The sequence below is a fragment of the Pezoporus occidentalis genome, unplaced genomic scaffold, assembly GCF_034315485.1.
Source record: "Pezoporus occidentalis ecotype Australia unplaced genomic scaffold, CSIRO_AGI_Poc_V1 ctg5, whole genome shotgun sequence".
In the NCBI taxonomy this organism is placed as follows: Eukaryota; Metazoa; Chordata; class Aves; order Psittaciformes; family Psittacidae; genus Pezoporus; species Pezoporus occidentalis.
The window spans coordinates 9435107-9460098 of record NW_026915835.1 but is presented as its reverse complement, the minus strand read 5'-3'; the positions used below and the strand labels follow the sequence as shown (position 1 = coordinate 9460098).

The window sequence follows — 24992 nt, the reverse complement described above, 5'->3', positions numbered from 1 at the left end:
TATTAGTATAATTTTACTGTAACAAATATGGATTAAATAAATGAATTGAAAGTATTCAGATTTTTTCTTCTGATGAAATTCTGTGTTGCATCGCTATTAAGACTAGCTGTGTACTCAGCTGAATTAGCCAGCCCGTTGACAGAAATTATTCCCTTGTACCCAAGACTGCATTTTCCAGTTGATGACATTTCAATTCAAGAGTAAGTTAAACCAGCTATGAGGATGAAGCAGGAAGCACATAATATATGAAAAGAACCTAAGGGGATATTCATGGAGAAAAGAAAGCTAAGGGGGACTCAATATTTTCAGTGATCAGGGCTTATAGAAAAGATAAGATCATTCTCTTCCTGAAGGTGACCAATGAGAGGACATGGGGTAACAGTCCCCAGTTGAAAATTCAAAGTGAAAATATTTCTTTACAATGATAGTAGTAGTCATTTTAGCAGTTTTCCCAGAGAGGCTGTGGAATCTCTGTGCTTTGAAATATTCCAAGCTAGACTTAAAAAGGCTGTGAACAATCTGACCTATGTTTGAAATTAGCCTTGATTTGAACAAGGGTTGGACTACATGACCTCCAGAGGTTTTGTTATACCTGAATTATTTTATGATTCTGTTTCATTAGAAAATTTGATGCATTAAGTCTAAATTTACTACATTTCATTTTCTAATCAAGGAAAAATATAATATTCACAAAATAATAGCATTCTGAGGATCAGTTTTTTAGTATTATCTACTCCCCCTAAGAAATTGTATCCCAAAGAACTAGCATTAGATAGGGTTCTAAATCCAATGAAAATGAACAATTTAAAATTAGGAAATTTTAATATCCCATTAATTGTCTTGATTGAATAGTCAGTAAAAGATCTATAACAAAAATGCTGATGCACAGAACCATGTTCAAAATCAGCTTTTGTGGGAGGGCACTGAATGATGTCTTGTTCATGAATACTAAAGATATTATCTTGAGAGCTGATGAAATGGATTCATTCAGAGTGAGGGTTGACTTGTTCCCTAAAGTTTCTTGGATAGATTCTTGAATTGTTGAACTGCTTGAAACACAGACATCGTATTACTGGTACCACGTATTTTGTAAAGATCTTGTGGCTTGCCTTCCAGAGAGGATTTGTACTCAATAATCTGTGTATCTTCACTGCAGAAAGAAGATGGAATTTAAAAAAAATGTCATTAGATGCATTGTTTCATTTTGGCAGGTTCAAAATAGCATCCTCTTTATTGTACATAAAGCATTCTATTGTACTCTAAACACATACAGCTCTTCTTATGTTCTATGAGCACTTAAATAGCAATTAACATCTAGGTACCTGAATTCTGTGCAAAGACTGTGTCAGCTGTCAAGAAACTTATCCCAATAAATACCTTTTTGTATCTGGAGAGGTACTTCTAAAAATCTAGCAAATCCCCAGGTTGTTTTAAATTTTTTATCTTAAAAAAAACCCATTCTGCTTTAAAGTCAGATGTGTCAGGCAGCATAATTTCAGGTACAATTTCATCTAGTAGTGTTCTGTTTATTTTTCAGAAGAAGTTATATGTTTGTGTTGATATATGTTGTGACAAGAAAGAAGTTAGATTATTTTGCACATGTGATAAAGCATCTCAAAATCTGTTTTTTGTGTTTTTTAGGAAAGGTTTGATTATGTAAGGAAACCCTGGCTTTGTAGTAAATTGCTGAAGAAGTTGAATTTGGGTGAAATTTACCCAGATGATTTTTTTTTTAAAGTACAGATTATTTTTGAAGCACTGTGCTTCAAAAAGCTTAGAATGACAATTATGTGATGACTTGAGCACAAGCTAATGAAAAAAACCTCAGCCAACCAACCAACAGCAAGACACAGCTATAAAGTGCTTTTCACCTCCTCCCCCTTCCTAATAAAAAACTGACACCAAGAAATTATTGCATATTATAGTTAGTTGGCAGCATGAGATTATTTGATGGTGTTGTGGTTTAAACAACAACAACAACAACAACAATCGAGGGATTCCCTCCCCCCCACCCCCACCGGGGCTCTCCCCTTCCCCGCTCCCGGAGGAACGGGGAGGAGGATCGAAAGAGTGCAACTCCCACAGGTTGAGACAAGAACAGTCCAGCAACCAATGTACAACACAAATCACCACCGCTACTACCAACTACAACGATAAGGGAAAATAACAAGGGAAGAGAATACGATACCACCGGCCAAGAAACGAGTCCCACCCAGAAGCCTGTGTCCTTCCGGGTAACTAACTCCCAGTTACCCCCCACCCTGGGCATGACGTGCTGTGGTATGGAATACCTTCCTGGCTAGCCTGGGTCAGGCGCCCCGTCTCTGCTTCCTCACAGCTTCCCCTCCTCCCCGGCAGAGCATGAGCCCCACAAAGTCCTTGGTCAGGGTAAACATCACTTAGCAACAACCGAAAACATCAGTATCACCAATATTGTTCCCAGGCTAGAAGTCAAAACACAGCACTGCACCAGCTACCACAAAGGAGAAACACGACTGCTACTGCTGAACCCAGGACAGATGGTAACATGCAGTCTTAGGGAGAGTGAAACATAATGTCTATTCCTTCCAAATTTGTAATTTCCCAAGCACCAATAAAACAAGAGTAACTGTCAGTTTCATCAATATTATGTGCAGGGTGACAAATGTTGTACAATTTCACTTCAATCTGAAATTTCCCTTTTGGGATTCACACAGTAGGTTAATATATTCCCATCTTCCACCAGACAAGGTTGCTCAAAGTCCCATCCAACCTGGCTTTGAACACTTCCAGGGATGGGGTATTCACAATTCGTCAATGCAATCCATTCCAGTGTCTCACCACCCTCATAATAAAGAATTACTTCCTAACGTTTAATCTAAATCTGCCTTCTTTCAGTTTGAAAACATTCCCACTTGTCCTATCACTGTATGTCCTTGCAAAAAGTCCCTCTCCAGCTTTCTTGTAGGCCCCCTTTAGCTATTGGAATGCTGCTCTAAGGTCTCCCTGGATCTTTCTCTTCTTCAGGGTGAGCAAACCCAACTTTCTCTGCCTGTCTCCGTAGGAGGGGTGCTCCAGCCCTCTGATCATCTTTGTGGCTCTCTTTTGGACTTGCTCAAGCAGGTCCATTTCCCTCTTCTGCTGGGGGACCCACAGCTGAGCATAGTACTGCAGGTGGGGTCTCAAAAGAGCAGAAGAGGGGAGAATCACTTCCCTCGACCTGCTGGTCACATTCCTTTTGTTGCAGCTCAGGATATGATATCCCCTTGGGTATTTCCCCATATCTAGCGGAGAGGTATGTGTGGTTATTTTAATGAATTTTGTACCAAAATGCTGTGTCTTATGTATTAATCTGAATTTAATAATGTGCTTGAAGGCTATAAGTGGTGTTAGAAAGTAATTACCGTATGACTTTCTTCAAACCTGCTTACAGAGTAGAAGCCCTTGGAAGTCCATTTCAGATACAGAGGTGGTTCTTTCTCAGAATCCTCTTTGTGTTCCAATGTTTTTCTAATTGGTAATGTATTCTCCTCTTTCATATTAACTAAGACTCAGGAATGCTTCAAAGTATGATAGATGTTAGTTGAAGGGTAGATCAGAGTCTGACAATAACAGTGTGTGAGAGAATGATTTAGTCACATGATTTGGGCATTTCCTGAACTTTGTATTTTCTGTATGAGGCGCTATTTTTTTTTTTTAAATGCTTTTGGAAGGCATATACTTCTTCAATATACTGATTACTATATGCTGAAGTCTTCATATGTCTCTGCTGTGACCTTTTAAAAGTTTGGTTTCAGTTAAAACGACTACTAACTCTGAAATATTAACATAAACTACCATTTTAAAACGTTTCACTCCTCAAACAAAACTGTAACTAAAATTTTCTTCATCAACAGCTTATATCATGTGATGCAGAACACATATGCTTTGAGATAGCTAATAAAGACAGAAGAAATGATATAGTAGCAAATATTTAGTGTGTGGAATGGAGAGTAATAGAGCAAGGCATTTTTCCTCCATGATCATTCAATTTCCCATGGATAGTTAGATGCATTTTCATTTTAATGGCTACTTATTTTTAAATAAAGTTTGGAGTACAGAAATATTGGAAAAGATTTAACACTGATGCACTCACTGAGGTTTCAACTGCTTTTTTTTTAATATTATCTTAATCACAGCATTTATTAATCATTTATGAAAGCAGAAGCTTTGACATGAACTCACATATGCCTTTAGCCTTTGCTTTGTGCTGTATTCCATCACATTTCACAGGCTAAGTAGGGTCAGGTTAGACCAATGAGTGATTATGAGAATATCAGTGAATCTGAAGGTTCTACCACAAGAAAAAGTGTTAATGAGTAAGTATCTTGTTTTCACTCCTGAATATTAGAACATGGTGTTACAGGACATAGTACTGTGAATGATTTGTAAAAGAAAGGTCATAACCACTCAACTCCTTTGAGTTATTGAAGACCCAAGAGATTATTTAGAGGTTTTTAAGTTTTGGTGCTAATGGGCTCTTTAATCAGGGTGAGAAATTCATAATAAGAAGCAGTATCCAGTATGTATGAGTGGAAGATAGATGAGTTTGAATGGGAAATTAGGCACACATTTTAATGTTGAGGATGATTACTTCTGAAAGCTACTGCAAAGTGACAAATTATCCATCTCCAGATGTCTTTAAGATGATGCCTTTATAGAAAGCAGTCTTCAGTGGATCCAATGTTATTAGGTTTAATAGAAGGGTAACTGGGTTAAAGAAAAACTGAAATGAATTCCAAAACAGTTCACTGCTGTCAGGGAAAACCACCTCATGTAATCCCTTTTGTAAACTGCATCCTAAATTATTACACTGCTCCTAACAGACCTTTTCCCTGCTCATTCACTGGCAATATGTTCTAGAGCTTGATGCTTTAACAGCAAGAAATACTTTTTTTTCTTGTTTCCAGCTTTCTTTTAATCATATTTGATTTGGGTTAGGTTCCTGTTAGGTTTTTACCCTCCATTTTCCTTGTATTAATTTTCTAAGCCTGTAATCATAATAAACAAGACAGGACCTCCATTAGGACATAAAAATATGTACTTACCTTGACATAAATTTTGAAAGGTTGCATTGTGCTTTTCTGCATCCAAACTCAGTTTGTGATATGGTTCAAAGGCCAGCTTACACAGATTGCCACGTGCCTCTGTAACAGACTATCAACATCCTCCCTAATTATGGATTCTACATTATGAGTGAAGTAAAATGTGGCACAGTAAGCTACATTAAATCTTGAGACACACTTGTAACCTTTGCTGAATAACTGGATGCCTAACAGTGCTGCTTCTGAGACTTTATTTAAAACTAATTTTGTCTTTTCTCATCCTGCTTAATGTGCCATAAACCACAATTCTAACTCTTGGCCGCAGTCACGAATTATCCGATATGGTGTGCTACCAGGGCTGATTTGATTAAGACTTCCTATACCTGTGTTATGGTTTAACCCCATCCAGCAACGAAACACCATTCATCCCGCCTGGTGGAGTGGGAGAGAAAATTGGAAGGGTAGCACTGAGAAAAGTTGTGAGTTGAGATAAAAACAGTCTAATAGGTAAAGCAAAAGCTTCACATGCAATCAAAGCAAACCAAAGAATTCATTCACCACTTCACATCAGCAGGCAGGTGTTCAGCCATCTTCAGGAAAGCAGGGCTCCATCATGAGTAATGATTCCTTGGGAAGACAAATGCCATCACTCTGAGCGTCCTCCCCTTCCTTTTTCTTCCCACAGCTTTATATGCTGAATATGATGTCATATGGTATGGGATATCCTTTTGGTTAGTTGGGATCAGCTGTCACTGCTGTGTCCCCTCCCATCTTATTGTGCACCCTCAGCCTACTTGCTGGTAGCAGAAAAGGCCTTGACTCTATGTAAGCACTGCTCAGCACTAAGGAAAACATCTGTGTTATCAACATTGTTTCCTGCAAAAGTCCCAAATAAAGTCCCACACCAGCTACTGTGAAGACAATTAACTGTATCCCAGCCAAAACCAGCACAACTTGCTACAGAATATGTGGGTGCATGATCCCATCCTCAGGGAATTTTAATCTATAATGGATAGAGTATTCCAGCAATGGCCACAAGCTATGGGGAATGTTGATGGCGCTCTCAGCAGAAATTATCCTCTTTCCTTTGGTCATGATTTCACCCTGCACTATGTGACATTGTAAATGATGGTCCTTATGTCCTATCCTACAGAATGGTTCTGTTCTTCATGGAACAGAACTCCATGGGGAAGTTAAGGAGTGGTTTATCTCCAGTGGTTGCTCCAAGGCTGCTTGAGCATTTTTCATATTGGGAGAGGTTGAGACGTTTGTGACTTTCCCTGGAGAAGAGAAAGCTCAGTGCAAATCTTTTCAATTTGTACAAATTCCTGATTAAAGGGACTGAGGATGAGAGGCAGACTCTTCTCAGTAGCACCCAGTGACGGGATAAAAGGGAATGGACACATTAAAAATCATAAAATTGAATCAGAACATGAGAAAACACTTCTTTGTTGTGAGCGCTGTCAAACACTGGAATTCACTGTGAAGAGAGATTGTGGAGTGACCTTCTGTGGAGATACTCAAAACCCAACTAGACAGTCTTGGACAACCTGTTGTATCTGATCCTGCTTGAACAAGGGCACTGGACTAGGTGATCTAAAGTGCTCCTCTCTAATCTAAATGATTCTGTGAGCTACAGGTTGGGGAAGCCACTGTGGCTAGACCATAAATTGGATGATAGTGCTGGACTGGGGTAGCAAACTTGTGCCAAAGTATTATTACAAGAACAGGGTAGGAAAGAAAGAAAAGTTGTGCTAAGGGAGTAAGCACATGACTGCCATAATGACTACTTCCCTGGAGAGCTTTAATGTAAATCCATAAAATTGTCATTCTGTTACCTATGTGAGAAGTGTTGTATTCTTGCTGTGCAAACAGCACAATTAAAAAAGCTAGCACAGCTCATATTTGCTGGTTTTGGGAAGTGCTACGGGTATATCTTATGCAACTAAAAGCAAAACAAGGCAGTCACCAGTCAGTACAAGTGTGTATCTGCACTTTACAGTACTGCACCATTGTGACAGTTTGCACTTTGAGTCTATTTTTGTCACTTACAGCCTTTTCAGTCCAAAACACCACCTCTAGAGGATTAACAGAGCTCATCTCTTGCTGTATTCTTGAAACTCTGCTGAGAATACTTCCAATGCCAAATTCATCAATCTGGGTAAATTCAGGTTGTGGAGCACAAACATTCCAGATTTTAGGTCCCCAAGTTGTTCTCCTGAGGCCTATTTACTTTATTACGGAAGGGTAAACTAACATTAAGAGAGACCTAAAAAAAGGGAGGGAAAAACAAAATTAAAAAAAAAAAAAAGGAAAGTGGAGTAATAGCAAGAGGACTCATTTACAGGCTACTAGAGTTCTGTTTTTCCTGGATACCATGCTAGGAAGATCATGTTATGCATGCACTAGGGCTTAGCACCCAGAATTTCCAAGGTTTATGGGATATAGAACCTTCCAGAACAGTGTTTAAAGGCCGTTTCAGTTGGGGGAAGCAAGATGTGTAGATATACTCATCCCTTTAGCAAATTGTGTCGGTTTTGTATACAGGTTTTAGCTTTTTGGATGTTCCTAGACGTGAAGAAGAATGCATTGTGCTCGCAGCCCAGAAAGCCAACTGTATCCTGCGCTACATCAAAAAAAGCATGACCAGCAGGTCGAAGGAGGTGATCCTGTCCCTCAACTCTGCTCTTGTGAGACCTCACCTGGAGTTCTGGTGTCCTCAACATAAAAAGGACATGGAGCTGTTGGAACAAGTCCAGAGGAGGGCCACGAGGATGATCAGGGGACTGGAGCACCTCCCATATGAAGATAGGCTGAGAAAGTTTGGGCTGTTCAGCCTGGAAAAGAGAAGACTGCATGGAGACCTCATAGCAGCCTTCCGGTATCTGAAGGGGACTATAGGGATGCTGGGGATGGGCCATTCATTAGGGACTGTAGTGATAGGACAAGTGGTAACGGGTTAAAACTTAAATAGGGGAAGTTTAGAATGGATATAAGGAAGAAATTCTTTCTTGTTAGGGTGGTGAGGCCCTAGAATGGGTTGCCCAGGGACGTTGTGATTGCTCCATCCCTGTTGGTGTTCAAGTCCAAGTTGGACAGAGCCTTGGGTGACATGGTTTAGTGTGAGGTGTCCCTGCCCATGGCAGGGGGTAGGAACTGGATGATCTTAAGGTCCTTTCCACCCTAACTATTCTATGATTCTATGCAGGATGTGTGAGACAAGATCCTTCAGCAATACAGGAAACAAACATTAACCATTCTGACACAGTTAATGAAACATGCAAGGTGAAGCCCTCCAGCTTGAAAGTTTTAACCAGTTTATTGTGATGAACTGGTATATCAGCATGCATGTATGACTGGCTGGTTGTGAACTACATTTAAATTGTCAAATCCCAGAATGTTGCATGATATTGATTAGGCTATAATCTGGCTAATTCTGCAGTCATTTAGAACCCCCAAATTTTTTTTGGGAAAAAAACCATTGTAAATAAAAAAGAAAAATGTTTAGACTGTGGCAGTCTAACTTTGAAATCTAGAGGTCTCTTACTATTTCAGTGTGCTGTGTGAGATGGTATCCATAGTCACAGCCTCTTCTATCTTCAACTTGCTGACTGTTCTCCCCAGAAAGCAGCAGCTGCTGATCTCCCACTGACAAAGTTCAGAGTACCTTACACTGACACGATCTCTTTCCACTCACTGCCTCTCCACTGAACGTCCCAGCCTTTATATCCCTTCCATAAGAATGACATCAGGTTGGCATCTGGTACTGAAAGCAACATGTAGCTCTTTATATTGCATAAGACGAGTGGAACTCACTCTCAAATAAAATCTAAGGTTTGGCTGAAGAACCAGAGCATAAGCATATTAATAAGTATTGGCCCTTTGTCTAATGGGAGTTCAGGAAGTTGAAAAGCCCATTGTCCTTAGGAAAGAAGATACATGATAGGACAATTTTTAAAAATGGGATGTAGTCTTATACCCAGCTGACAGGGAAAACTTGGTCTATGAAACAAGAGGGGTTGAATTCAGTGTAGCTCAGCGGGAATATTTCCAGACCAGAATAGTTCAGGGCTTGATCAAAATTGGTTTTCAGGTCTTTTGCATTTCAGAAAGTATACTGTATGATTTAATATAGAAATCAGATGCAATATTTATTAATTTATTTAAATGTTCTCATGAAAACTTAGGTTCTAAACTAAAAAGCAGCATAGACTTAAAATACAAAATTAGTCATATACTATTTATGTGAAAGGCTAATGTACAGATGCTATTTTTTCAGCATTATTTTATGTATTTCTCATTTTTGCATCAGAAAGGTCACAACATCAAAATTATTAAAATGTTAAACTTCTTAAATAAGATCCCTACATCCAAATAAACAAACAAAAAATCCTTCTAAACATTTTGCTGCCATGGCAACTCTGTTGTAACAGATTCTAAACAGCAGTCTTGGAACATGACATTAGTTTTTGAAGTCAAAAAATATTTCATATTTTTAATAATACCAAAGAAATTACTCTCAGTTTCTTCCATATAGAGGATACATACTGATTAGTGAAATCAGTGACATAAACATCCATACTTTTTGCAAGATAATTTGATTCCCTGTGAAATAATTATCATTACAGCCTTGTTTGTTTTTTTTTTTTTTAAATTAAATTAATTGGTATTGATAGCATCATTGTAAAGATATATGTACTAGGATTTCTTTTTATCAAGTTCTATTTGGCAATAGTTTAGTTTCATTAAAGCATCTATTTTCTTATAATGCACAATCTGTTTTACTCAGATACTTAGTTCCTTGCTTATCTACCTTTAAATACAGATATATTTTGTTTGCATGAACTATACTTAATTCTAACTCTGTGCTGCTGAAAAGGTTTAAATGTGAAACAGCTCCGTCATGGAAATGCTTGACCCCACAGCAATGGTTATTGCATGATCATTTTGAGAAATTGAAAGGGCAACCAAATGAGACATAACTTTGTTCAAGAGGGCTCAGAGACTTTCTATTCTAAGTTACCTTTTCTGATTTCAAAGCAAAACTCACTAATCCACTTAATTAGAACATTACAATTCTTGCTGAAGGGAAGGGCTAAGTGAATGACCCATGCAGGAGAAGCATTAGGTACAGTCCAGTTGATCTTATGAGACTTATGAGACAATGAAGACCAGATCTACAAAGCTTCTTAAGCATCAGAATCAAAAGTTACAGCTCGTTAAAACTCATAGACCTCTGTAACATAATCCTGAATATGCTTAAATGCTGAGTACCTTTATTCTGAAAATTAAGTTAGTCAGCCCTTGAAGACTTAAGCATCTCTGAAAGAACTTCACTAGAACAGGACTGAGTAGCTTGATTCTTATCTTGTACCTTAATTTCAGAATAATTTAAAATTAGCTTCATTTATCGTAAACAATTTAACCAGTAGATGACACACATCTTTTGTATCCTGTTCTCTGAGGTGCAAAACAAAGACCAATAATATTTTAAAAGAAAGGTAGGTATTTTTCCATAATAATCATTTAATAAATTATTTCTGTTACAATAAAACAGCAAGCCAATGAAATATGCTTTGCTGCTCCAAATGAAACTAGTCTCAAGAAAAACAAAATGTGACCTAGGAAGTTCTAAACCTTAAATAGTCTATGAAATGCTGAATAATGAAGGAGAGGGTTTTATCTCTGAAGCTCAAGAACCTGGATTTTATTCCTGGTATATATATATATGCTATATATATGTGTGTTTATATGTAAATTACAAGCCTATATAAAGAATTTTTATTAAATAGCATTTTCTGCAATACTCAGCCCTGGGTAACATGAAACTAGGGTAAATCCAGATGTTTAGAAGCACAGATTTGAGCTCATATATTTTGTCTGAAAACTTTGTTGTGTTCTATTTTCAGTCAATGGTAAATCAATAAAAAGGCTGAAATAAGTTGTCTTTAAACATATATCCAAATGAAAATTAAAATGATACAAAATCTTAATCAAACCTAAAATTATTAATTTAGACTCCCATCTTTGAATGTTATTAAAAATTAATTCAGTTTTGTGAGTTCGTAAAATGTATTCTACCATCACAATACTTTTCAATAATATTAGGTCTTTGGATTAATATGCTATTGCAAAGTTTGATGTTGACTTCTATTAAGAAGTAGGGTTATCTTTTTGTCATAATGGGATTTAATGTCAGTTTAACCAGTCTTAATTAAACTTTGGCTTATAAATTATTTTTTTGAGAAGCACAATGAAATTTTCTGAGTTTTATGGCTTTTTAATTAAAATTAATTAAGCCAACTTGCGGTTAAGTGCCTGAAAGCTAGTTCCACTACAAAGCTGTAGTCGCACAGTTTAAACTTTAGTAGGAGTCAACAGATTAAAACCTTAGAGCATAAAAATCTAGGTTTTGAGGTACCCGTTGACATTAAATCAAGCAATTAAAAAAAAAAACAAACAACCAAACCTGAGTCATTTTTTAATTTCATTATCAGTTATGTAAATGTCTTGGGTTTTGCTGCAATAGAGTTAATTTTCCTCCTAGTAGCTGCTACAGTGCAGTGTTTTGGCTTTAGTCTGAGAATCATGCTGATAACACACTGATGTTTCAGTTGTTCCTGAGTAGCACTTACCCTTATCCCGGACTTTTCCGTCTTTCCTGCTATTCCAAAGAGCTGAGGCACAAGATGCTGGGAGGGAGCAGCATCCTTCTCTCTTGTTACCTGATTATTATCATTATTACTAATGCTATTATTACTATTACTGTCATTGTCATTATTTATATAATTATTATATTTTACTTCATTTAAATTATTAAACTGTTTTTATCTCAACCCGTGGAGTTTACATTCTTCAGATTCTCTTCACATCCTACCCAGGGGTGCTAGGAGCGAGCGAGCGGTTGTGTGGTATTTAGTAGCCTGCAGGGATTGCAGGGGGTTCATCACACATTGTCTCTGCTACCTCACAAGAAATAATGCGAAGTTAATTTTTAATAGATTCTTTTAAGCAGTAACTTTCAAGAACTAGGATGTTGAAGAATTAAAATAATAGTTTCTTTATATTGCATGGAGTTGACAGAGGGCAGCATGTGACTTATGAGGGTCAGAGTTTAATTCAGATGTTTTAAGTCAAGTCTTTCACCATTTCTTTTTTTTCTTTTTTTTCTTTATTACATGTCAGTAATACTATGTTACTTCTACTTCAGTTCCTAATGACCAGTCAGTCTTTCCCCAGGCCCAGACCCAAGGAAACGATTATAAGAAGCATTAATTTGAATTTTGATATGCTAAGAACTGAACTGAGTGTAGAAGTGTAATTATCCACTTCCCTCAATTTTGATGTCTTTGCAGCTAAGTCATTAACTGATGTTTTGTCATTCCATCCCTGCTTCTCATCTTATTCTATCCAAAATAGCCTGGAAAGCTTGCCATATGAGGAAAGACTGCGATAACTGTATTTGTTCAAGCTTGAGAAAAGAACCTTGTCACTGTGTTCCAGTATTTAAAGGGTGGCTACAAAGAAGACAGAACCTTCCTTTTTACAAGTCACTTTTTACAAGTCACATGGAAAAGACAAGGGGTAATGGGTGCGGGTTACTCCTGGGAAGATTCTGGTTGGACACTTGAGGAAAGTTTTTCATAATGAGACAATCAGCGTTGGAATAATTTCCCTAGGGAAATGGTGGATTCCCCGGTGCTGGATATTTTTAAGACTCAGCTGGCCAGTGTAATGGGCCATCTTGTTTAGACTAGGGTTAGACTAGGGTTTTGCCAAGAGAGGTTGGACTAGATGACCTTTGAGGCCCTGTCCAAGCTGGTCTATGATTCTGTGTTGATTTTCAAAAAATTATGAAAGTCACAATTATCTTTTAAATATCAGATATTGTAATTTCTTCCTCCAACATTTTTTACATATTTGGTTTATAAACTTTTTTTTTTCCAGGTTTATGACTCCAGTATATACCTACTTCACTTTCTTCTTACAGTTATCTATGAATCGAGAATATAACAACACATGTGCAGTTCCTCCACAGAGATCAAGCACTCTTGGAGAAAGATACCCTGCAGAACTGTGGTTCTGGTTTGTCAAGTTAATGTAGATTAGGTAGTTCAGAGGGCGCTTAATTAAGTCCTTAGGATTCAGTCAATTAAATGAAGCAATTCTCTTTAGCTGATATCAATATGTTTTATATAGTTTATATATTTTTAACATTTTTATAGTTATTCATATACATGTTATAAATGTCCATGCTGTGAGATTTTAACTGCTGTACACAGTTTGCATGCTAGCAGGATGTAAATAATCATATCCAAATAAGGTTAAGAAATAATGCTAATTTCATGGTGTTGATCTTCCTCTTAGCCTTGTCATATGTATATATAGCCATCGTCTGGATATTGATAATATAACTGTATATGACTGACAGTTACTTAAGAAAAAGATCAGATAGTGAAAAAATACAGGAAAATATTGTATGAGCATGTCAAGATTGACAATATATTGCATGAGGTCAATTACATATGAGTTTAGAAAAATTCCAAACAGTGTGCAGATCTGCCCTAGCCTTTAGTAATTCTAGCAATTTTTAATTAAGTATTACAATAAAATCTTTATATTATTTTCTGAATATATTTGTATATGAATTACAACTACAGCTTTTTAATTCTGATCATAATGAGGTTTTATTCCTCATGAGCTGTAAGAGGGCTGGGTGTGGTAGGGATTGATTAATCTTATGGGTTTATTAGCTTTGGTGTCTTTTTTTATTTTCTTCCAGTATTATTTAATCTGATATACTTTCTTTTTCTCAGGAGAATATAATGGAAGTTACAAGAAATCAAGAATTTTTGCTTTTACCAGCTGAAGAACTCCATAAACTTCTTGCTAGTGATGATGTGAACGTTCCTGATGAAGAGACCATTTTCCATGCCTTAATGATGTGGGTGAAATATGATATGCAGAGGCGATGCAATGACCTAAGTATGCTACTTGGTTATATCAGATTACCACTGCTTCCACCTCAGGTATTTTTTAAATTATTATTTTATAACTAATAATAATATCACCGTTACTTAGAAAATTATCATCAATTTATAATCTGCAATTGCTGAATACTCTGTTTAAAAGCAAAACTGTTTAGAATTACAAAAATGAATGGCAGCCCTTCATCCAGAGTGACCTCAATGAATTTAAAGACTGGGCCAATAGATAGCCAAGAAGTGCAGACTTGTATCACTGAAGAGGAATAACCACAGATATGATAGCATGCTACGAAAGACAGGTAGAATAGTAAATATTCTCAGAAAAAAAGGTCCTGGAGGTTATGACATGTATTGAGCTGAATATGAGCCAACAGTATGAATGAGGAAAACTGCATGTTGGTCTACATCAGGAAAAATTTTCTCAGCAGGCTATATGAATTTATTCCCATAATACCTGGTGATACAAATGCTGCAGCTGGAATACTGTTTCCAATTTTTCAATCCACAGTTTGAAAGGCATATGTAGAAGCTGGAGAAGGTCCACTGATGGGCTACCAATATTCCATGTCAGCTATGAAAGGAAAGGCTGAGGAAGTGGGCTTGTTTAACCTGGTGAAGGGGAGGCTAAGTGGTGATGTAGTAGCAACTTAAGACTTCTTGAAGAGATGGTTGTGGAATCAAATTCTTCTTAGGAGCACCACAAAATAGAAGAAGAGGCTAACTCCCCAAATTGTAGTGTGGACCGTTCAGGTTGGAAATTGGGTGGGACAGAGAATTGCTTGGAAAGAAGTGAACTATTACAGCAAAGTTTTTCAGAGGCTAACCAATCTTCTTCATTGAAGATTTTCCTAAATTAGCTAGACCAGATGATCACCAAATCCGGTTTTTCTGTTAGCCCTCGTTTAAGTGAGAGCTTTAACTAGTTTATTGCTGAAAGTCCTTTGGAGCCCCCTTTCTATGAATGCTTATATGAGTCTGTTATTCAGGCATTGGTTTCCTTTTATTTTTTTTTCTTTCCTTTCACAGAAGTAAATAGCAATTTTCTTCTGTCTGGTACTCCAGATCATCATTCACCTTTCAGCTAGTGTACTGGGTTTGCTTTCTTCATGGCAGTCTGTATGGTGCTGTGCTTTGCAGTTGTGGCTAAAACAGTGCCGGGTAACACACCAATGTTTTGGCAATTGCTGAACAGTGCTTACACAGTACCAGAGCTTCCTTTCTTCCCTACTCCATTACCCCTCCAAAAGCCAGTATGTCATCAGTGGGCGGGAAGCTGGGAAGAGACACAGCTGAGATCCCAAATAGCTAACAGGATATTCCATACTGTATGACATCATGACAGTGTTCTTCATGTTCATTTGAGCACAATTACTGTTCCTTAGAGATCAAATCCTGAGCTGACAGTTCAATGAACAAGCAACGGAGTCACTGAAAGATCAAGATAGGCTAAGACTGGAGCTCACTATATGACCAAATAATGAAATTATAATGTCTATGATGTACAAAAAAAATACCCACTCTGAAAGGGATCAAGAAAAGAATGCTAGGAAGGAGATGACTAAAACAAGAACTATCATGAAGCATGATACTAAGATTTACAATCACTTTGTGTCACACTGAGATCTCAGGGAGTTGTGTGGGTTTTCTAATTTACTTTCCAATATAAAATATGCTACAAAGGAAACTGTCAAAAATGACAAAGCTAAAGGTTTGTTTGTCAGAAATATGAGCTCTTTATTTTTCAACATCTACACCGAGAATCTAGAACACAATACTGTGCCTTATTGCGATCTTTAAAGTGTTGGTTTTAATCTGCCAAGCACTTACAAAAGGTAACTTAAAACTGTTCACACACCAGCCTCACCTCTACCTCTTATTGTGTAAAAATGAGATCATGCAGGCTTTGTTGATTAATGGTCCCTGCCCTAGTTCTTAGTAATAATTTTCATTATAATTAATATCTGCAAGATCTACCACTACAGAGTTAAATGAGGCTATCTACATAAACCGGACAAAATGAATGCAACTATTTTATTTGCTGAAAATGGTGAAAAGTGGAAAATAGCAGGTTATGCATATGTATGTATGTGTGTAAGGTATGTAATGGTCTTATTCTCATCTATATTCCCTTCCCCATGAAAGGCTGGACCAGAAGATCTTTCAAAGTTGCCTCCTACCTGGTTTGTTCTATAATTCTATGATATATAAAGTATCAGCTGAAATAATTTAGAGGTGAGATTTCAAACTACTTTTATGTTCAGAAGCTTCAAATCCCACTACAAATTCTAAATGTATGGCTCATAATTTTTACTACATTCCTTCAGTCAATAGGGACTCTACCTCTCTGTGTTTCCTCTGGTGTCTCTGTGTCCATAACACATAAGGACACCCTGGGACACTGCCAACAGTACTGAAGTCCCTCCTTTATGTAACTGAATTTGGTCCACTTTGTTATATATATTCTCATTCTCAAGAGAACATCCTAGACACCTTAAGTTATCTTAAGTATCACTATCTCCCATGTTTAACACCTAAATTAAATACTAGATTTCCACTGCCTATCATAAATAAGTATAACAAATGTAAGCGTATTATTCTTTCACATCACTGACACCTACCTGTAAACTATAAAACAGTTGTGTTTACCTCAAGCTTAGTAACACTGTGTATCTTAAAAAAAAATTTTCTCATAAAACTTTCTTCAGATTCAAGTCCAACTTTTAGAGAGAACATGTTTCTTTCTGAACAGCCAGGAGGGAAGTGACCAGAGGGTAGGATATAATAAAAAAAAAATATAATAACAATTTCAGAACTGTTTGTAAGGCATTTATAAAAGAATTATTTTAGAGTTATATACTTCTGTCAGTTCTCTGTATTGTCTGTTGAATTTAATCTGAAAGTTAACTCTTATGCACTGGTGCTTGACCACTGCATCATATAAATGTTTGTTGTAATGCTAAAATGTATTTAAAATTGTTTACAAGTTAAAATTAAGATATAACAGTTTCAACAGAAAATTATTGAGTGAAAATTTACTTTTATTAGCAAAAGGTGAAATTTTCCCTACTATAGGGTATACTTAAGTATAAATCTAGTAGAACACTATCATTTCCATTGCACTGAAAATTAACTGAAGAGCTCTGAAGTCAAAATTAAAAGCTAATCATTAGATCTTCGAGAAAAAAAGAATTGCTCCTTACTTTTAAATTCACTACAAAAGATGAAGTCATAGACTGCAAAGATTAACAGATTGCGAACATTGTACTGAGGTCCTCCTAAAATGAGGGCTTAAATTTATAGCCTGAGTTTTGATGGCACCTCATTTCACTTTCAAGGTGCAGTAATTATATTGGCAATGAAGTCAGCCTTGAGTAATAGGATATCAAACAATGTAATTCAAAATTCAGTAGAAGAACTTAGGGAAGCCAATCATGAAGCTGAAAATGAAATAACAGAACCTGCAAAGTTGCAGGTTTTTCTCCCTTGATTTGCCTGAAACCATCTGCTAAACTAAAATATTTCATATTTATTCACTCAAGTCAAACTAGAAAGATTAGCGGCTTGATCAATATAAAACAAAATGTTTCATGTTATAATAAGTAATATATACATACTGTCTTTCAGTAGGTCTTCCAAATGTTTTGTATTGCTCTGTACAGAAGAGCTTCCTCCTTTCCCCAAAAAATTTAATTTACATTCTTTTTTACTCTTAAAGGATTCAGAGAGAGTAAAAATTGGTGGGAGCCTTAAACCTTATTAATGAAGAAGTATTTTAGATTATTTACTTGAAATGTTAACTTCCAAGCATATAATAAATATTTTTTCCTGTGATTTTTGATAACATTCTTCACTAAGATGACAAACCAGGTAAGAAGCAATCAAGAAATATTTTTAAGCGTTTAAGTTTTCAGTTCTTCAACAAGTAAGAAGCTATTTTAGTCTCTAAAAGTCATCACAGTTGCCCTCAATTTTCAGCAGTATTTTTGAATGGAATTTAAAAAAAAAAAGAAATCAAACATAATTAGTACATGTAGAATGAAGAAAAAACACTAAAGACAGTTTGTGGATATGTCTTTTTTAACGTGGTATGATAAACATATACATAATCACAAAATCACAGAACAGTTGAGGTTGGAAGGGACCTCTGGGGGTCATCTTATCAAGCACCTCTTTTTAAGCAGGGGCACCAAAAGCCAGTTGCCCTGAACTATGCCCAAATGCCTTTAACTCCAAGGACTGTGCCAGGGTCGAGTCACCCTCACAGTGTGTTTCGTAATGTTCAGACAAAACCTCCTGTGTTTGAGTTTGTGCCCCTTGCCTCTGGACTTCCCACTGGGCTCCCCTGAAGAGAGCCTGGCTCAGACATCTATGCACCATCCCTTCAGGTATTTCTATACACTGGTGAGACCCCTGAACCTTTTCTTCTCCAGGCTGAACTAATCCAGTTCTCTTGTCCTTTATTCATAGGAGAGATCCTCCAATCCCTTTATCATCTTTGTGATCTTTCACTGAATTTTCTGCAGTATGTCTGTGTATCTCTTGCACTGAGGAATCTAGAACTGAACACCGCATTCCAGGTTTATGCCTCACCAGAGCTGAGTAGCGGGGAAGGATCATCTTCCTTGACCTGCTGACAATGCTTTGTCTAATGCAGCCCAGAACATTTTTAGCCTTCTTTGCAGCAAGGGCACACATCTGGCTCCTGTTCTGCCAAGCTGCATTCCAGCTGGGTGGCCCACAGCATCTGTTGGTGCATGGATATATGTATGCATGCAAGTACACGTGCATATTTATTTAATTCTTTTATACTAGAATGTTCTTGTGAGCCTTTTAGTTAAAGGTGGAAAGCTATAACTGTGGAAAGATACATCCATTAAGGTCTGGCTAGGATAGCTAAAGATGTTCTCACCTTGTTCCCTGATGACGCATCATCTTATGATTGCCTTCCCCATGACACATGGTATAGTGATTATCACCCCCACAGCAGGGAGCAAAATGGTTCTTCTGAATCCTTACTAGTTCTGTGTAGGCAGATATACATGTCATCTGTGGTTGAAGCTAGAACATTAACTTCAGTCCCTGAAGGCAAACATTATAGATGAGTTTATACCTGCATTATCAAATTCTCCTTATCTTTTCTCCTCCTTTCTCAAAACACAATGGTTTCTTCTGTGCTTTTATTTCCTGTTTCCTGACTCAGAGTTTACCTGGAAACATCCAGTATGATTCATCAGCACGTCTGAACCCCTGACTAGCCTTATTTAGTTTACTAGTGATGTAATTGCATTTACTAATATGTAAAGCTTGATTTTGCTGATTCTCTGTACACAGCGTAATGTAATTGTTAATGCTGAGGCTGCAGCATAAGCCAAGAATGTGTAACATACTGGACTTTTATGGTGTGAGAAGTTACTAATGACAGCTGGGCTGCTGAAGGAATTCACAAGCAAAAGTTAGGAGTTAACCCAATACTGAGTGCCTACAGTAGCATAACTAGTAAAGAATGAGGATATTGTACTTATGCTTTAATGTTTCTTAGCAAAGATGTCCATGATAAAAAGAGCAAAAATATTTACTTGCAGAGATGGTTAAATTAAAGATAACTATACTCCGCCGGTGTACTGTGTTTATAAAAAATGCTTTTTGCAGCTGCTTGTAATGGTAGCTCATTGGCCAACTATGAAAGCAAGAAAAAATAGCATAGGATAAATAATAGATATTGCTGGCTTTCTCTCTGCAACACTTAATAATACCACTTTCAAAGGCTTGCAAATCACATCAGTAGGATAGCGCATAGTCTTTGATTATTAAATACAATGTGGTTCTGATCCAGGGAAATTAATATAGGCATCTAAATTAGGTTTCTTGCCTAGGGGCAGAAACAATCCAGCCCTCAGAAAGTAAAGTACTTAAATACCCTGTAAGGCACAGGAGAAAAAATGAACTGATCCACCTGGGTTCTGTTCTTATTTATACAGAGATATTGTAGGGAACCTGTAGGAAATGCTAAGCCTCTAAATCCCCTCAGAATGCCCACATTACATCTGGCTGTACATGATTTTAATAGTGTATGTGAATTTGCATATAAAAATAGAGTAGAAACCCTTTAAATCCTAGCTTGGATAACTGGTTTTGTGAGGCATACTTTTAACTTCCTGTCACAGCTCAGCTGGCATTTAGCAAAGAGTTATTTCTCCATACTGCTAAAATACCAATTAACCAGGCAGTTCAATCAACGTTCATCAACCTTTTCAATATATATTGGGCTAGATAAAACAACTGAATGATCCTTTGCATAGCAAAAATAGAGACTCTATGTTGGTCAGTCTCTTTTTTCTTCAAAGCAATGATTGGTAGTATGAAGTGATAACCTTTTTCCATTCTCTAGCATCACTAAAGTGATGTTAAAGTGATCCTAAAATGGTGTTAAAGTTCTCTAGGATCACTAAAGATGTGCAGCTTATATAAATTCAAACCTGACTGGAGTTCTAGGGATTTTAGAGTGGTTCCCACCTGCTGGTCTCGAGTATGCTGAGACATCCTCGATAAAATTTTGTCATTTCTTTCAATCATTTCTAAATTTAATGGCTGCCAGGAGATTATAACTTGCATCTGAAAGGATTGAAGGCATGATCAAGTTTCTACAGACCTATGTGTGTAGGCTTCTCCACATCAGCTAGGTTCCTGGCCTCACAATGTAGACGATGAAGATCTATTGCAGTTCCCAGCACAAGAACAAACCGATGTACTGCTTTGAGAGGTTCCATGGATTATCATGCTGCCTGGCTCCCAAAAGATATTCTAGAAGCATAAATCCAGTGCCATATTTACTGGCCTTATGTGGGTTCTTAGGCACCATGCAGCATTTGAAATGGTGCTAAATGCTTATAATTTATGTAAGTGAATTATGTAATCACTTGATTTGAACATCAGTCTGTATCAGGATAATATAAAACTGAGGAATGTGAGGAAGTTTGACAGTATTTAAAATAATATTTATGTTAACTTCAAGTAAATAAAACCAAATACATGATGTTAAGAATTAATATATTCTCAGCCCATAAAGAAAAGGAGCTTCTAGAATGATCTCTATATTCTTCTATTAGTTTATCAATGTGTGAGAAATTTGGGTCTGAAATTTCATTTCCCTGTGAAATGGCAATTAATTTATTATAGTCAGTACAGACAAAATATTGTATTTCTCTACTTTTCTTATGTAGGTCATGCAGTAAAGCTAACTTTTTTATAACAACTTCTATGGCTATGGAGGTATCTTGTGGGCTGGTATTTTATCTGAGGAAAGACATAATAGTTCAAAGTTGTTCAAAAGTTCTGTCAATGGCTGGCATTTCTTGTGTAGGTTAAGTGACTGAAAATTTGTAAATAGTGAAAATGATAACCATTAAATGCAGGTATATATAACATACATTTCCAAATATAGTTTTCTATCAGTAAAGTGTAGTAAAGTATCAGTAAATGCTTTGTAGCTGTAATGAGATGCTGCTCAAATAAAAAGCTGTGGCAGCATAATGCTGTTTCTTTATCCTGCATACAGACAATTTACTTGACTTTTTAGTCAGTGTCTCATGATATTCTGAGAATATCATTTGCTACTAAATATGTCGGGGTAAATTTATTTAGTGGAAGAGTGGATCTTCACTAAGCAAATCCCTTTTACAAGTGGTCATAAAATTATTGGGGGATGACAATGATGAATAGAAAATACAAAACTTGCCTCTCTTTGTACTAATTCTGTATTGCCAGTGGTTCGGAACAATGTTTTGATAAAAATATTCTACTTCTGTTGTTTATCCTATGGCAAATATTTATTCTCTTAAAGGTCCCCATTAAATGCAGAGAGTGTGACCATATGAAAACATGTATTTATTGATGCATTAGATTATATTATCTAAATCAATTATAAGCTCTGGTCATAGAAACAAGAAGATACCTTTCCTTGATCTTCAAAATAGCTCCACCCTAGATGGAGGTGCACGTGTCTTCATTGAACTTCACAAGGTTCCTGTCAGCCTATTTCTGCAGCCTGTTGAGGTTCCTCTGGGTGGCATCACGACCCTTCCCAGGCACTGTCATCCACTCCTTCCAGTTTGGTGTCACCAGCAAAGTTGCTGAGGGTACATTCCGCCCTGTTATCCAGATCCATACTGATTTTTGGAATTTAGTGTGGAGGTATCTAAGCTAGTTTTAGCATAATTAGCTCATCAGGATCATAACAGGGTAAGAGTTGACCCTAGCAAAGATTAAATTATCCTTCTTTATGGCAAGTTTTGCTGCTAGTTGTTAGTGCTCCATAAATCATGCTTCCAGAGATCATGTAAACATAACTCATTGAAAGCTGTGAAGGGAAAGACCAATCACAGTAAGCGGCGAGGAGAAGCAAGACACGCCAACCCAATATGGGTGATAAGCAAGCTTCTACTTTATTTGTGTCGCATTTCGCTTATATCCACGTGGTGTTTAGCCACACCTACTTATCAGAACAGTATTGGTTAGTTCTACACAGCTTCCTTCACATTCTCCTCCCACATCCGGTATCCGGTTACCTGTGAGGCCTACACCTTGCTTTGCTCGCACAAGGCCTCTAAGGATCCATGGCCCTGCTCTTAAAGCCATTCTGCAACAATTCCCCCCTTTTTCTTTTGTGCGAGCAGAACATTGTGGGTCGTTCTGTTCACTTGTTTTCATCACGAAACTATAAGCAAGTCTAACAACTACAGTGATTAAAATAGCAATGATACATAAGCGCAGTCCTTCAAATAGCAGTGTTTTAAGCCAACCTGTAATGCCCCATGAGGACAACCATTTAGTTATCCCTAGGTCATTGCTCACTTGCAATTGCTGGGTAAGCTGAGCCAGGGTTTTCTGCTGTGCATGTATCGAATTAGAATGATCAGAAAGATTCATACAATACATTCAATCAAACTCTTCACATTCATGTCCCTGTTCCGACAACAAAAGGTTCTGCAGTATTGCATGTCCTACAGAGTCAACATTAAAGAACAAATCAGAAATTGCCTTCAATGTAGTATTTGTCTGCTTAGCGACCAGCAACTCAGTCTACTTAGTTGAGCCAAGGCCCTGGCTGAAGAACTTACAGTGATTTGGCATATTATGATTGGATACATGTCTTGAAGACCCTTAGTGACTAACATATACTTGGTTAAACACAGGTGTAAGAACTCGACCTCGAAAGCTTGCCAACAGTCCACAGTTCTCATTGACTTGGTGAATTCCAGCCTCTTATCTTGCTTGCTTAAGCTTCTTCAGGCCTCTCATGGCCTTGCTGTATCTTTCAGGACTATTCAAAGTTTATGTACCAATTATGCATTCTCCTGTGAGAACACTGTCTCCACATCTCCCCCCTTTTGTTTTATCCAGTAACAAGTCGCTACTACAGCAAGGCACACACACATTTACATTAGCAGAGTAACTATTACAGGGTGCAGCAGCATGTTGAAGATGCTGATGGCAGTGAAGGACTAGCCAAAGAAATTTCTTACCAGTGGAATTCTCCCCCCTTCTTAATTTGTTCCATCACCTGCTTTATAACACTACCATTGTATTAAAATCTTTTTAGCTTTTGCCTTAGCATTTTTTCTAGCAGCTACTGCAAATTTCCATACTTTAACATCTCTTTTACAAGTGACAAATCTATACAATACAAGGTATAGTTTCTTACTAGCAACTAGCTAGTAAATACAGGTGGTTTTATCCACAAAATCACAGGCTCTAATAATAGCTACTTTGCAAGCACACATATTCAGGTTATTACTTTTCAGTTGCCCCCAAGGGATGTTTTGCTGTTATTTGTTCTTTCTCTTCCTCTATCTCATTCTGGTTGGGGTATTCACGGTCAGCTCCTGCAGCTGAGGCATCAGGTTTTTCCATTCGTCTGTCCAGCTCATGGCAAGGCTTGACAAACTTTGCAGGCAGTCACCATGCACCTGTAGGCAGGAGGACACAAATATACCCCCTCCCCCAGGTTATCAGTTCTTGAGAACTAGACAGGTTAGACAGGTTAAATGCAGCATCATTACTCTCTTTCTCCCCCCCCCCCATTTTTTTTTTTTAATCCCTGCAAAAGCCAGCCTGCTGGGCAGCAGCTAGAGCAGCCTGCCTGCTTCAGCAGCAACCATAAATACCCGCCAGCAACCTCACCTTTACATTAACCCTTTCATGCCCGAAATATTAAACAGCTACCCGTTGAAAGCTTTTACATGAACCCAACAACAAGAAAAATACACAGAACACCGTCTGCCCTCAGCACACACACACGCACACATATGGGATCCCACAAGCACACGCCACACAATTACAATATTTGAAGCACAAAATCCAGACAATCATTACTCCCACTACAGTTCCATGTACAGAACGTGGCACAAGGACCCTGTGGAGACTAACGGGAAACCAGCTCCGAGAAGCATCATTGCAGTGCGAGGTGGCAGGCTCAACCTTAGTGGGCGACCCCGCAGAGGCTCTGCCTCCCCCACATCGTATGAGGCTTGGGCTTTTATACTGACCAAAATGCACACTCATTCCGACACAGGTGGCCAGCCTGTGCTGGAAGAAGTGGCCAGCAGTATCTACAAAGGTCTCCAAGGGTTGATAGAAACCTGGACATACTTATATTTACCAACTTCTAGTACATGAGTATCACAGAGAAACTGTATGGGCTCCCCCGTCAATTGCAAGAAAAAATCGTAACATATACAGCTTGAGTATGAGAGGATTTTAACCCATACGTGGTCACTGCTTGTCAGGCCTCCTTAACTATTTTGAGATCAAGAGCTTCCCACTCTTTAGCCCCCTGCTGTGTAGTAAACACAGGATATGCAGAGATGCCCATTGCAGAAAATTCACCAGTAATGATCACATCTTTGGTTAACCATTGTTACAGCTGAGCGTCTCCAGGGCCAGT

The 24992-nt window shown here is 37.6% G+C and overlaps 1 protein-coding gene across 1 annotated transcript in view; it reads left to right on the top strand.

The window, feature by feature from the left end:
* Positions 1 to 24992, top strand: part of KLHL1 (kelch like family member 1) — a 205440-nt gene that overhangs the window by 120753 nt on the left and 59695 nt on the right. The window contains exon 5 of the mRNA XM_062636870.1: positions 13880 to 14092. Coding sequence (XP_062492854.1) covers positions 13880 to 14092 — 213 coding nt within the window. The remainder of the gene's footprint in view (positions 1 to 13879; positions 14093 to 24992) is intronic.